General features: G+C 28.5%; 1 protein-coding gene and 1 long non-coding RNA gene across 2 annotated transcripts; one reads left to right on the top strand and one right to left on the bottom strand.

Annotated features, from left to right (window-relative positions):
• Positions 1–45: 45 nt before the first annotated feature.
• LOC111038745 (casein kinase I-like) lies at positions 46–15,930 on the bottom strand. The gene is given in 10 exon segments (XM_022321976.1): positions 46–167; positions 429–705; positions 1,973–2,047; positions 2,131–2,209; positions 2,287–2,426; positions 2,487–2,612; positions 2,614–2,678; positions 2,681–2,712; positions 12,776–12,882; positions 15,516–15,930. Coding segments are annotated over 10 exon segments (1,056 nt in total). The 5' UTR covers positions 15,642–15,930; the 3' UTR covers positions 46–138.
• LOC111038750 lies at positions 8,712–10,582 on the top strand. Its single transcript, XR_002605007.1, has 3 exons — positions 8,712–9,654; positions 9,728–9,850; positions 10,433–10,582. It is a non-coding gene; the product is annotated as an uncharacterized LOC111038750 (long non-coding RNA).
• Positions 15,931–16,135: the final 205 nt, after the last annotated feature.

The following is a 16,135-nucleotide window of genomic DNA, read 5'->3' as shown; positions in this document are numbered from 1 at the left end:
ATATTTGTGCACAATTTTGAAAATTGAAAAATAAAAAGATTTGAATTTCAGAGTTGACATTGCTTTAATTAGTTGCTGAATTGCAAAATATTTATATCAATATATAAATTCAAAGCTAAAATTAAAGTACATGAAGGCTCAGTTCTTGCTCGCCTGGTTCGCAGTAGCTAGAAAAATATTAACAAACAGTTTTTTTTTTTGTTTTTCAAGTTTTTGTGTTATTATTATATTATGTAAGCTACAGTAAAAAAAAATTACGATTGACAAATTGAACAAACTGAAAAGAAATATTTAAATTACTAACCGTTGAAAATTAAATACATCAGAATATACTTTCAGATGATTTTTGTTTTTAAAAAATTTCAGTTTGTTTATTGAACAAAGATCATAATTTTCTTCCATTAACATTTTATTAGTTCATGGGTTACCTAGGGTAGCTGACGTCTGGGGGGGAAATGGTTGTGGTCCGCCAGCTGCAGCTGCGCCAGACACAGGTGAGCCGCCTTGTGGTACAGCAGCACTTTGTCCATCATTATTGTACTCCTTTTGTTTCAACATGGTCCAATCAAAGATGTAATCATATTGGTGATTTAAAGTTCTAAATAGAATGCGGAATAATTGTCTCAAGTACATATAGTCTGGTGATTCTTCAAATCTTAAACCTCTGCTGTAATTTAGGAACATGGCAAATTCTGCTGGCAGTCCCTAAATTAAAAATAATCCATTAAAGTATGTTATCTAGAGTTTTATGCGCATTAATTATGAATATAAAATAATATTTTTAAATTAATGAAAATAAAATACAAATAACATACAGTTTGGTTTTTGTAACAGCGAACACTTAAGAAATACACAACTTTAGAATGCAAGTATTTTTAGTTTTAAAAGAATCATCTTGTAAAAATAAAAGAAAGGTTTCTTATATTAATACATTTACCTTTAACTATTTGTCAAGATATATTAATCTTTAGTATATATAAAAAAAAAATTATGATGTATGGTTACACACAATAATTAATAAACTATTTTTTATAAATATATACATAATCTATTTAGTTTTTTACACAGTCTAAAAAAGGGTAAGATGTTCAAGTTTAAAATTTAAATACACAATATATGTATATGATACTGATAGATTAATTTAATATAACACTCGTAATTTCAAAAACTATTAAGGTTTTTACTTTTTTGAATGACAACAAGTATTTTAGTTTTATATTCTTAAGCAAAATATTTTTCAATATGCTTCGATATATAAAAATTGAATTTTTGAAGAGTAGTTTATGAGTTGTAAGTATTCAAATTATAGATGAATGGGGTGGAAAATCAATAGGTCAATTACTCTATTCATCTAAACCTTAAATACTGAGAGGAAATGATAAATCATTGAATACGAAAAACGATGTTGAGTCATCATGTTATAAATAATCAAATTTAATAAATAAAAAAAAAAATAATTAAAATCGATCTCATAGCTAAAAACTAACACTAAACTTTTTTTTGATAGAGGTAGAAAAACTTGGGAATCATCTATTAAAATTTCTAATGATAGCTATGAAAAGAAAAACTTTTATGAATTTTAAACTGAAAAATAATTTACAGCATTTGAAAATTTTCGTGGCTATAAATAACTAAGAGTCAAAATAGTTTGAATATTTTACCATGTATGGAATTGCTAATATATTTGGCGAAAATTTCAAGTCTACAGTTATTTGTTTTTGAATGATTACAAAACGTCAAAAATCAATACATAGAAATATGTTAATTTACAAAATCTGAATAATTTCCGAAGGATATAAATAGCTCAAAAAAATAATATTTTTATCAACAATAATTTTGATAATATTGGATGAAAAAATCATGTATCTATGGTAATTTTATTTTGAGTAAAGTACTCCAAAAAATTAAAACAATCATTATAAAATCAATACATTTATAGCTCCATTTAGAATCTAATACGAGTGTATATTACCTTGCATAGGAATTCGACAGGTGTTGACATTTTTTTTTCACTAATTTTTTCATATTTCTGCCTTTTTGTTGCTGCCTAAAATAGTTAAATAAAAATTTATAAAAAAATTAATATACTATTATAAATTAACATGCACAACTCAAAAATTAGTATTATACCTTTAAGCCTTGCCATGGCAAACATCCTTTATTAAAATACATAAGTACATATCCCAAGGATTCAATATCATCCCGACGGCTAAAATTAAAAAAAAAATAAATTTAATGTTAATATTTAATGAATTAAAAAAATATATATTTATTTGTTATAATTACCTCTGTTCAATTCCTAAATGAGCATTGATAGAGGCGTAACGGGCTGTTCCTGTAAGATTTTTATCCTCACGGTATGAAATATGCGTTCTTGTACGCATATCTCTATATTTTTTAGCCAATCCAAAATCAATAAGAAACAACTAAAAATAAGAAATTTTATTGACATTTGGTTCAACATATAGCAGAATAATATAATATACTTTATTGCAATGACGTCCAATTCCCATAAGAAAGTTGTCCGGTTTAATATCACGATGAATAAAACTTTTACAGTGTACATACTCAATACGGCTAATCATTTGATCGGCAAGCATAAGCACTGTTTTAAGTGTAAACCGCCGCGAACAAAAATTGAATAGGTCTTCCAATGATGGACCTAGTAAGTCCATCACTAAGATGTTGTAGTTCCTCTCTAATCCAAACCATCTAGAACAACAAAAAATAATCGATTTTTTAAAACTTTTAAGCTACTTAAACATATTTGAGTTAAATTTAAAAATTTTTAACCATCTTATAACAATTATTATATTTTTTTATTGTTTGCAAATGTGTTAATTTGGTATATTGTTCTTTAATTTTGGGATTGGGCTGTTTTATTATAAAAATAAAATATATGAATTACCATAATAGAATATAATATATACCATAATTTCCATTTCCTTGGGTAGGGGTCAATAAATGGTCAAACATATTTGTCAAATGCAGAAGCTTAGTTACATTCATCTAATTTGCATTGATGCATCTTAACATTTTATTAAATACTACAAAGAGAATTTAAAAAACTACATGTTTAAAGTAAAATTTTTATTTGAGTTTCCAATCTAGTGAAGTGCTGCATGAATCTTTTTGAGATTTTTTTAACACAATTAAACAAATAACTTTTAAATGCTTGTACTTAAAGTAGTACAACTTTTGAGGAACCTTGATTAAATAGTAAAGGTGCATAACATTTCTTATTCAATGTAAATTATAAAAAAACAAAAAATATCAATATTTCAAATGCTGATGGGCTGTGGATAACTTAAAAAAAATATTTCAAAATATTTTGACAACTACCTATATTCCATAGGAAAATTCTAATATAAATATTTTGTTAAAAATCCCAGTCACCACTATCTCGGTTATACATTTTTGAATTACCTATAACTAAAAAAAATAATAGATTTGGTCAAAAACTTGATTTGTGTTAACATTCTTGTTTTTCTCGATTATATTCGCGTATTTTTTTTATCGACATAGTACCAACTAGATCAAATTCGCATTAAGTTAAAATTAAAGTTAAAAATTGAAACACAAAATATTGACCCTAAAATTGAGTCACAGACAAAAAACTAATATTTTTGTAAAACCAGAATTGAATACATATTTTATCATTAATTAATTTTTTATTTGCATGTAGTTATACACATTTTAATACATTCTTTTTCAAACCACATGATAAATAGATACACCAATATTTTATACAATGATAAAATTAATATTATGATACATTTAAAATATGAATTGGTGAAATACCTAAATCTATAGAGGTCAAAGATGTGTTTTATGGTGACAAAAGTCGAAAAAAGTGAAACCCGACTGAAAATAGAAAACGAAACCTGCGTTATAGGCGTGGTATATTTTCCTCGCATCTCTATTATACGCAACTCCGCCCGGTGACCTATAAACCTAATTTCCTGCTTGCATCATCAAAAAATAAAGACGGACCCAAATAATCGTCCACCCTTAAAATTGTCTCATGTTCCAATTAATTAAAAATCGTACTTTTCCAAAATACAATAATAATTAGTCATAATAATATTGTATTACATTATTTTACGCAGGTAGTCGCAATCTAATAAAATGCTTATAATTTTGAAGATGATCAAAAATCATAAGAAATAATGTAATTATGATTATTGCATTGCGACCATACAGTGTTAGTCCGTTTCACTAGTAATTAGATATTGCGACAATTATAATATCTGGTTATTTATATATTATATTTATATAAAAATAAAATAACTTCTTCTAATTAAACAACAATCATACCAGCTTTAACTACGAAAGAAAAATATTAATAAATCATCTTGAAAAGTAAAGAGCAGAATGAAATTTCATATAAAGAAAGAAAATCCATAATATGTTAAAATGTTTAAATACACAGTGATTCGTAAACAAGGTTAATTATTACCAAATTGTATAATAACTCGACATTTTTGTTTTAAAATTTGTAATTTTGTCCAAATAAGCCACAAGGCGACGATTTATATTAACTCATTTATATAATACAAATACCATTCAGTATTATTCACCTTGTCGGATTAATACATGTATAGTGTACGTATGCGTAATGTACCTATAAGTGCATATACTATTGAATAAATAATATAATATATCAGTTATAAACATTTTACATTTACTTTTGAGGTTTCCATTATTTGGATCAAATGTTGCCATAGGAACACGCTGCGCAACCGAAACGGATGACTGATTCAGCATGAATTATATACACCGGAGACGCCTACGATTTCAAATTACTCATAAATATAACAAAATAAATAGGTACGTGTATCAAATTTGAGTAAAATCGGGTCTTTTAAAAATTATTATTAAAATGAAAATGAAAACTACTTTCGAAATGTATAAGGTAAAGAAATAAATGTATAATATATGTGTGTGTAGAGTATAGTATATTATGTATATTAATTCATGATAAAGTAACACGATAATTTAATAATCACCTTAGTACTTACTTTATAATAGTATACAATATAATAATCCACACAAAGACGAAAACAAATAAAATTTGATAAACTTATTTAAGTTATTAGTTATTACATATTGGAATATATCTAAAAATAGTTATTAACTAATTATATTTAAATACGACTATGATAATAAAACCTATTAAACTACAATAAACCTATATTGAATAAGTCATATAATGTAAAAACAATGTATAAAAATTATTATTAACATAAAAAATGGGGGAAGTCGTATACTGCTTAGCAGATTTCGTAATTGAGTAGGTCACTATAATAATGTATGTGTTAAATTTAAATTCACCGACAAAACATTGTATGGAGTGATTATTATATAAATCAGAAAAATAATGTTTTGTGTTGTTTTTTAGTACAGAATATTATAGTTTAGAAAATGTATTATACAGGAATAGTACTTTCTTGAACTGATAAAATATAATTGTACAAACCAGGATGACATAAAGTACAGAAATCATTTGTTTTGATAGTAATTTACAATGGCACCCAGATAGGTTAGCAAGGGGTGCAACTGCATGTGCTCTCGTGGGGGGGGGTAGGTGTAGACGCCTATGGTTATAGGTTAACAGTTAGTAACGTTTTTTTAAATAAAAAAATGGGCGGGTGGGTGGGTAACATTTGTTAGTTGCATGTGCTCTCAAAATACCTCTGTGCGGCACTAGTAATGTAAGGACATTATTACTCAGATCTCTAGACCCTAGGACTGATATTAAAAAGGAATATTAATTTACGAGATTTGTATTAATTGGCGATTGGGACAATATTATAGGATAGGACTGATAATATATAGGAATCTTATTTTATTAAAAAAATATAGTCATGAATTCATGTAAAATAAGATTCTTATTTAATATCTGTCACCATTTTCCAGTCCTGGCTCCTGAGTGATATCATCCTAATTAATTCTGATCTCTATTAATAATATTCTGGAAATGTAAATCACCCTAATTTTTCGAATCTTATAAATATCGTTTCAAAAAAATACTACTAAGGAAAATAAATAACATTCTATAGACATTTAGTCCCTTTTGGATATTATCCAGACAAAATATTTTCCCGAAAAATACGATACCTGTAATTATTTTCATGGCTTATGTCACGTAGCCCCTCATAATATTTTGAAAAGTAAGTATATAATATCCAAAAAGTAAAACTGTCAAATCGTGATAACGTCATCTTAGAACAACCAAAAATACATGGGGGTGGTTTCGTGTAACAAATTAGATCTGATTAATAATTTGCAGGAATAAGGGGGGAGGGGTCGAAAGTAAAAATTCCCAGTACTTAATTGAAAACACCGAAAAAATTTTTTTTATTGTTATTCAAGCTGTATAGACTTCAAATGTTGACCAGTTATCCATATTAGCAATGGCGGATTTAAGGAGGGGCCGGAGGGGCCTGCAACCTCCAATGACCCATAAGACGTGTAAGAAAATAACTGACGTAAAACTTATAATCACGAAAAATGCAGGTTTCTGATTATTATTATTAAATATTCATCATCAATAATTGATACAAAAGAAGAAGTATTAGATTTGTTTGCAAAACAACATGTGAGACGTTTACAATTTCGTTTGTAAGACATTTAATTATATTTTTCTTACATAGGTACCTAAACAAATATTTTTAATTTTAATACTTTTTTTATGTGCGTACACTTATATACATTATAATTAATAATATATTTTAGAATACCATTATACTAATATAAGTGTTCTTATAAAAATATGTACTAATGTAACAAAAATATTGCCCCCCCCCCCAAAAAAAAAAAATCTAAATCCGCCACCTAGGAAATGCTAATATGATATTATACATACTTTTCTACATATTAGACATGATAACATTTTTAAAATATTTTACTACCTACTTGACATTTTTAATTGTTCACATGGTACACATTATTAATATAGATAATTCATAATTTTTTTAATTTCTACATCATATTTCTCATTAGGTTTTTTACTGGATATGAAATTAATTAATTTTGTTATTACTCAAAAAATATGAATTGTTAAAATTTAAAACATTCATCCATTACGTACTTTACAGTTAGTACCTAAATAGCATTTTCAAAATATTTTGATCAATTCTTATCAATTTATAATATTTATACCACGAATCTATCTACACTGGTTTACGGTACGTCGGTATTGACTTAACACTTAAATTAATGACAATTGGTAATATTATATTAAACTAAATTAAATATTATAATTTTAACTGCATATAAAATATAAAACATAATATATAAAGTATATGCCATTTGTTTTTGGCAAAAATTAGTTCAACCTACTATATTAATAAAAGGAAAAATGAATTAATAACAGTATAAATAAATAATAATAATTATCTTGTCTCCGATCAGAAAATTTTTTCGTATGCAAATTCATTTATTTTTATTATTTTTCAATTGATTTATCATTGAATTCAAGTTTAACATAAACATTACATTGACCTACTCAATTAGGAAGTACAATGAACAATTATTACTATACAGAATAGCGACTACCGAGTTCCTCGAATTTTATTTTTCCCGATTATTTTGAAAAATAATGGAAAGACTTGGGGTCTACGAACTAAATCCAATTTGCTACCAGAAATATTGAGTATATTTTTACTGATCTTAAAGCTAAAAAAAATACATTGTAGCATTAAACATACATGTTTTGCTTGGCCCAGAACTCTTTTAGATTTTTATTACGTTTCATTACTCTTTATAAGGGTGTTATATATTATCAATACGAATTAAATCAAAACAACTGTTCTTTTAAGTAGTTATAAATAATTGCAGCAGAGTGCAGATCATTAAATGTATATACTATATAATACTAATTACTGTGGAGTATAGAGAGTATACACATTATTGCATTACACAATGTAGGTAGGTAACTGTAAAACAAAAACATAAGTACTAAATGTCACGTTCAAAGAGAATTAACATTATAAATCAAATTATCCGTAATTATTTGATAGTATAAAAATACCGTAGAACGAACATTTTAGTAATTTAGACAAATTTTTACTATGAATTATGACTAGAAAAATAGTATTTGTATAATAAGATAAAAGTATTGTTAATTAATATCGTACTAAAATAAAATAAAATTACAATATAAATAATAATACAAAAAAATGCATAGAACTTAATAAAGTAAAAATGAGATATTTTTTCATAAAAATTATTTAACTCGAAAAATTTGTCTGTAAATGTTATTGTTAGAGAAAACATGTCAACCTTGCGCAGACATAATATTATAGTGACTCAGAATATAAATATAATAATATGGGCTCAATGGATCAATTATTTAAGGAATTAATTATAATGTTAAACTAACAGAATTCATGGTCATCTAAATTCAAAACTTTAACTATTTAGGTGATATGTTATATAACCTTGACATTTGAATAATTCAATAATAAGGACTATATCTTTGATGTCCAGGATAACCATTATCATATGAAATCAAACATAACCTAACCATAAAAGGGTTTTCAGTTTTTTTTAAAGTTAATTTATTGTGACACAAAAACGTAACAAATTATTTCAATTCGATACATTTTAAGCAATAAGTAAGGTAAAAGAAATAATATTGACTTCCAAAATGAAATTTACAAAAACCACATAATAAATTTTAACAAAATTAATAATTTTACAACAGTAAATTAAATTTTAAGTATAAAACATGATATAACATATTTTTTATTTTAAATGTCGACCCAATTTTTAAATTATCAGCCAAGTCACCCTTCACCAGGGTACCTCTCAATTCTCGGCAATCCTCCAGAGTTCAAGTATTTGATTTATGATTTTTTTTTACTGTCATACTACCTATAATATAATAGCTATAGATCTTTATTATTCTCACGATTGAATCTGTTTAACAATATTACGACTGAAAACCAATATGTTCTTCCTAGCACATGAGCACTAAGGTAGAGCATAAAAAGTATCATCTACCAAGATTACTATACCATGCGTAAAAATATGTCAATAAAATTATTTTTATACATAATTGAAACGCATAATGACGGTAGTTGTAGGCACCAGCTATAAGAAGTACACTATAGTATTGCTAGTTTACATGATTTTTCCACGTAACACTAACAGTCTTTTGTTTTATGATCGTCTATTATTGGCCATTATGCGATACGGATTTCGCACGTGTTCTGTAGTGTGTGCGTGGGGGAGGAGGGGGGTTCTTGGGGGTCACAGAAGTACAGAACGTTCTGACCAAAATTAAAATTCGTTTCGATATCCATCTCGGGACTCTTGATTTCTATCTAGTCAGTGACCAAACGCAAACAAACGGTTGAAGAAAAACTCGGCCGTTGGTTTCACGCCGTGGCTGTTATATTATATTAGACACGGCACGCGCAGCGCATAGTGGATGCATACGACGGAGTGCCGGACTGCAGCTGACGGGCCCCAGACGAAGACAATGATGATGGTTTAATGGCCCTAGAGCGACGTTGCCAGTTGCTGTTGGAGACCCGACGTAGTTGTTGCAGTCGTACACCAGTACCGCGGGTACGCGCGACGTTGCCGAGTCGTCCGTGCGCGATATAAAAGTTCCGTGATAGATATTATTCCGCGACGGCAATGGTACATAATAATATTATTATATTGTATATATTTTGTGTGTACAGTTACACATTATATTACTTATATTTCATAGTGGCGTCACTGTGCTCCAGGAGAAAGAGCCGCCGGGAAAACATCGTTACGTAACGAGAATAGTAAACTATACATAGGTGCAACGTCGCCTATTGTGAATTCAATCAAGACAAACGTCTAATAAGTAATAACTAATAATACTATTCAATTATAATGGTCTGTTGTTATTGTTTGTTGGACGGCGGGGTGGATATTATTTTACAATATTATTCATCGACAAACATTATTTTGGGCGGTGTGACAAAACAAAAACGATTTTTCTTTTTTAAAATTGTATTACAGAAAACGGACAGTGATTATAAAGATAAGATAATCATTAATATTAATTATCAAAATAACCTGAATATGCAAACATAATTCATAATAATATATTCTATTAATTGTATAATAATTTATCATTTTTATATAATTTTAAACCTTAAAGCATTACGTAATATACCTAAAATAATCATAAGACGTGACCTGGGATAGTATACAATCTTGTATTCAGTAACTCAAAACTCATTACTCCTCGTGGGTGCTTGTGAACTTAATACACGTTTACTTTTACATTCGGTAATAGAGCCAGTTATAGACTTCGGTTACTTTTTATTTTTTAAGGGAGGCATGTTACTTGACGTACATTTAATAAGACTACCCTGCTCCACTCCACCAAACACCAACAGACAAAAATGTAAAACATTATATATTTTTTCAAATAAAATAGGTAAAACTAATCGTTTAGTTTAAAAATAACCTTCATTGAAGTAAAACAACAATGAGGCGTCAACACTGTTACAACCAAGACACAATAAATATTATAGAAAAAATAATAAAATCTACTAACTTCAACTTAAATAAATGTTGTGAGTATATAATACATTACGATGTTTTAAATAAGAACATAATTGAAAAACAAAACCAATACGTGTTTAGAATGTTTTTATGAAAAAATAAAAATAATATTGTTTTATATTTATGGATAAAAAACATGAAGCCGTATTTTAACTTTTAATACTATGTTTCGTCTAGTATATAATAATCCAATAAATGTGTATATTGACCCCAGCAAGGCACACCGTACACATGATTTATATAGAAAAAATCAAGGTAAAAATTAAATACTCAATATTTATAACGTCTATAGAATTAAATATGTACTTATTAAAGTGTAAAAGTACGTAATACTAGCATGTGTTAAAACGTATATATCCCAAATTTTCGTTCAATAGTCAGCAGAATCAATTTAAATGTTATGCAGTTAGATTTAATATTAATTATTAAGGATAATTAAAGGTTAAAATATTATCTGTATACGTAAGTTTTTAAAGATATTTCAATATAAAAGTGACATATCAGTATTTACAATATAGTTCAGAACTTGATCAAAAATTTAAATATTGTAAGAAAATAAAGTAAAAACATGAAATTTTTACTTTCAAGTCTAATAATAAGCCACTCACTCCAATATTAAACATAACAAAACAAAAGTCCTTCTACTAAAATCAAATTGCTATGTTTCTAAAGGCCGATACAACACATGGCGGGTGGTCATGTGTACTCTCGATAAATCGTCTTGAAAGATTACCTCGGAACAATGTTTAGCCTAACGCAAAATATGACAAATGAACAAATTATATGATAAAATATAAAATAATCAAACTGAGACCAATATACAGTAATATATTATATTGTAATGATTTTTACGAAATAATCCAAAGTAATTTGTTTGAACAAAGTTAAAACTAATATGAATGATAACTAATGAAACATAGACAATTTTCATAAAATTAAAATTAATGTACATTAAAAAAACCCATAATTTTATATTCTTTTAATAGGTCAAAATGTTCTTACCTGAACAAAATTTAAGAACTATTATTAATAAGTTTTATTTTTAGTCTTTTCTAAATACATCATACTAAAATACAAATAAGCAAATCATAACATTCAAATAGTTAAAAATCAAAAGTGTAGTGTGTAGAAACGACCATGTTGTTAAGACTTGTTTTTCAAACATAAATGATTATGCTTTTCTCAAAGGATAAGTCACGATAGGCTCTATGGGTTCTCAGACTAGTTAGGTTGGTGCATATAAGATGATTATTTCATTGTGAACAAGGCCGACATTATTATATATTAAATTATTTTTTTTTTGTTTAAGAACATACATTACTACTTATACTTGTACTTTACATTTAAAGTGATGCATAACAAAAAAAAATAATAATTCTTTATATTTTAAAAACATTGGGCTTATAAACAACGGTAGGTTTCTATAACTTTCTACCTCATCCTACTTCATAAAATAACAAGTAGTTTTTTGAAATCGAAGTTGACCAAAAATGTTAATCCCTAATTTATTTTTTATAATGTAACTTTAGTATACTTTGGAATTTGAATTAAATTAGGGGAGCTTGCTAATGCAGCGTTTCCCAAAGTGTGTTCCGCGGAACCTTAGGGTTCCGTGGTACAATGTCAAGGGTTTCGTTAGATGTATGTGATTATTGAGAAAATTATGTTTATTTAATGTTTGTTGTTCAAAAAATGTTTGATTGAAAATTTTTTTTTAAACTAAGTTTAATAATGAAAAGTCATTAACAGTATCATTAAAATATTATTTGGACTTGAGAGTTTAAGGAATTGATTTTCCTTTTTTAATTTACAAAAATTGTAGTTGAGTTGGATTAAACATTGGGGTTCCGTGAAACACAAACAATTTTTTAAGGGTGCCGTGGTCGTAAAAGTTTGGGAATCGCTGTGCTAATGTACTCAATTAATAAAAGTCTATGTTTCAATGTATGTGTGGGTGTATGTGTATGTAGGTGTAAGCGATCCACATCCAAGTCTATTGCATACATGGTTCTGAAATTTGGTACATAAGTAATCCTAAGCTCAAGAATCTCAAGGCCCATTTTGCATATTGCATATTAAAAGGGTGCTTACACAGGGGACACACAGAAAAACTGAATATTTTTTGTTTGTATAGTTTTCATTGATTACATAATATATAATAGACAATAGTTACTATAAGTGTATATAATAAAAAAAAAACAATAAATTAACTTACCTCATATGTGGTATTCCAACTCCTCCTTGTAATACTTTATAAAGTCTGCTTTCATACTGTAGCTGAGGATGGCGAGCTTTTGCACTTTCAAATTTTATTGCCACCTCCTGAAAAAATTAATATTCGTTTTTCAAATTTAATTTACATACAAGATCTGTTGTTAATTAAAATAACACAAAACCCCCAACTTATTTAGAAATTAATTTAAACGTTTTAGAATATTAAACAACTACCTAAATCATTATCTAACTATTATTACTACACATTATTTGCTAGACTTAAGACTTAAAAATAATTTAAAAAAAATAAAATACAACAAAGTATAAGTTTACTGAAATAGATTACCTCAACAGTTCTCTATTTCTAAAATAATTATAAATTGTATATAAATTATATGTAGAAATATTTGATGTCAAAGTCTTTAAGGCATTTAACTGGATGCAATCTTTAGATGTTTCATGTACTAAATTGGTTTTATGCATTAAACCGTACTAAGATCACCCAAGTCCAAGATTTATGTATAATAATATAAATGTAGGTATAATAGGTACCTAGGTAGTTTATTTTAAAATATACAAAAAGTAATTAAAATAGGTAGTATTATATAGGTTTTTAAAAATGAGTAGTAAACAATAATATATAAATAAGCGTACTAGGAAGGTATCATATAGGTATGATACATATTATTATTAGATATATTTGAGAAAGCATATCATGTTTTTGTTTTATATTTTACACCTTGGACCTGAATACTATAACCAAGGCTTAAATTTCAAGGTTTGATATCATAACTATAGGAAGGTATATTAAAATCTACTGATACATCAAATTGTTTTTTAATAATGAACTGCAGTAGGTAGGTACTTGTAATTTTTTAATTACCTAAAAGACATTTTATAGTAAAAATGTTAAAACCACTAAAATGAAATTTCAATTTTTTTTTAAGAAATTCATAATACAAATTATTCCAATTAAATTAAAAAATAATAAATAATAATAGTTTAATAAAATTAAATAAACAGTAAGACTACTTATTATTTATGAAAAGGTATGACTCCTTCCCCCTCCTTCCACAGGGTTATTTATTTATGGTTTAGTGTTTATAACATCAATTATTAGGGTATGTGCTGCTGATACAATTATACCCCCCCCCCCTGGACAAATGTCTTTTGATGTGCCTATGTAGGTACACTTCCGCTTTAGATAGAAATTGTTTCTCAAGAGTTGAACATAACTAGGTATATTAATTGATAATTCCATTAATACTCTTTCAGCATTAATTTATTCTCTTTAAAAACATACTCCAAAAATATCAACATTATTTCCTGGATCCTCGATTTTTTTTTCTGTTAGCTACCACCAAGGTTACCACATACTTCTTGCACTGTATTATTCCAATCCATTACGGTGCCATAATATATAAAATCTTTGCATCCAATCTGGTGGTAATCGAAAGATAATGAAATCGATACTGGTGGTATCCGAGATAGAAGAAAAGTACCTACTATTTTTGTAATTAGATAATACATTTAATCCAAAAATTAATGTATTCTTCAAATCTTAAATAGGTAGTACCTAAGTAATACAAAATCAGGATCTATGATAAATATTAATATAAAGCTTTAACACAATTGGGTGTAAAGATATTAGGTACCAAGCTTAAAAATTGCAGGTAGATTCAACAATTAATAACTGAAATTATGATGATGACAAAACCTAGTGGGTAGTAGGTGTCCAGAGGCTAGTATAGTAAATTAATTTATAAATATAAAACATGCATTTTTTTAATTGAAACCAAATACAATTAACCTACTTATCATGTGCATCATATGCATTGCTCTGTTCACTACACACAACTTTAAGGCTGTAGATTAATGAAAAATGTTTTCACAAGTTTAACAGTGTCACAATATATTCCCTTAAATACGATGCCAGCAATATTGTGTTCATTTAATAATTTAATTTCATCAATAATAGTGAGTTTGACTAAAAATAATTTTAATTTCTGTTACACTACCTAATCTATAAAATGTTCTTTGTGGTGTTCTTAATAAGTTTATCTGTAGCTTTTTATAATACCAACTAGCACAGAGTCTTGTCTAGTTTCTTATTCCTATCATTAGTTCTAGGTACCTACTTAATTATAGTTACTTAACAGTTATAATTTGTATTCAATATTATATTTAATAATTCGGGTACATTTTACATAACGAAACAAACTAGAAAGCTTTGCCTAATGCGTTTAACTATATTTTCATTTATCTCGTCCGAACGATAACAAACGCGATGCGAAGACACCCAGGTAATGCATGTATGGTTTACCAGGTGTCACCAAATAAGTACTATATTAATTCATACTGTGCCCACGTACAGGGGGATACCATATAAACCGACAACTAATTTTGATATTAGGTGCCAATTGCCCGTGCAACGATCGTCAATCGGCGACGAGATCGCGAATGGTGGAGTGTCGCGGACGACGTGCCCAAGTGCACAGGCCCCAAGTAACCGCTACATTTAGTGCGAGTGGGCCACCGTCGGGCACCAATCTCACACAAGCTATGTAAATGCACGCGCACAAGACTTTATAGGTATGTACAGACTTGTCCGATGGACGTACACACGTACAAGTGCACACGCAAGTCGTTGTCATGTGCACACGCAAGTCGGGCAGTGTGGCGCAGACGGGGCGAGAGAAAACGAGGATGACATAAAAATAAGGTTGATGTATTATTCTCACCTCGCCGTTGATAACGTTGAGCCCGAGAAATATCTCGCCGAAAGACCCGCTGCCGAGCCTCCGGACGACACGGTACTTTCCACCGCCTATATAATCGTGTTTGAACGTACTGGCAACATTCGACATTTTGCGTACGACTTCCCGGACGGTTTACAGCTCCCAAATTTGGTTATCGACGGACGCGTCGGATGTGCCTGGGGGGCGGGCGCGCGCGCAGCTCGTTGCTCGTGTTTCGAGGATAATATTATTGTACAGACTAAGTCGGTTTGCCGATGACTTATTCTAATGTTCACATAACGATCGACGAGACTGGAGAAATTCGACGAAAACAAAAAAAAACAAAAAAAATTATTCCGATTACGTCCGATCGCTTTGTTGTTGTTGGCTCGTCTGACATTAATTCCGCCGCGACTCTAGCGACACTGGCGGTGTACAGGCACGACAGATTTCAAAGAGATCGCGGAAAAAACGGTCCTGCGCCACACTGTAACCCACCACCACTTCGAGCGCGCGTACGTTTCAAAGAACTATTCGATTTCAAGTCTCAACCGTCTCGAATCTTCGATAAATACTCGACGCTTAGGCACTTAAAGTCGCAGAATTCTAGCTAGCTATCCAGA

The sequence above is a fragment of the Myzus persicae genome, unplaced genomic scaffold (assembly GCF_001856785.1).
Source record: "Myzus persicae strain clone G006 unplaced genomic scaffold, MPER_G0061.0, whole genome shotgun sequence".
Taxonomy (NCBI): domain Eukaryota; kingdom Metazoa; phylum Arthropoda; class Insecta; order Hemiptera; family Aphididae; genus Myzus; species Myzus persicae.
Note: the sequence above shows the minus strand (reverse complement) of the source record. Positions and strands in the feature narration are given on the sequence as shown.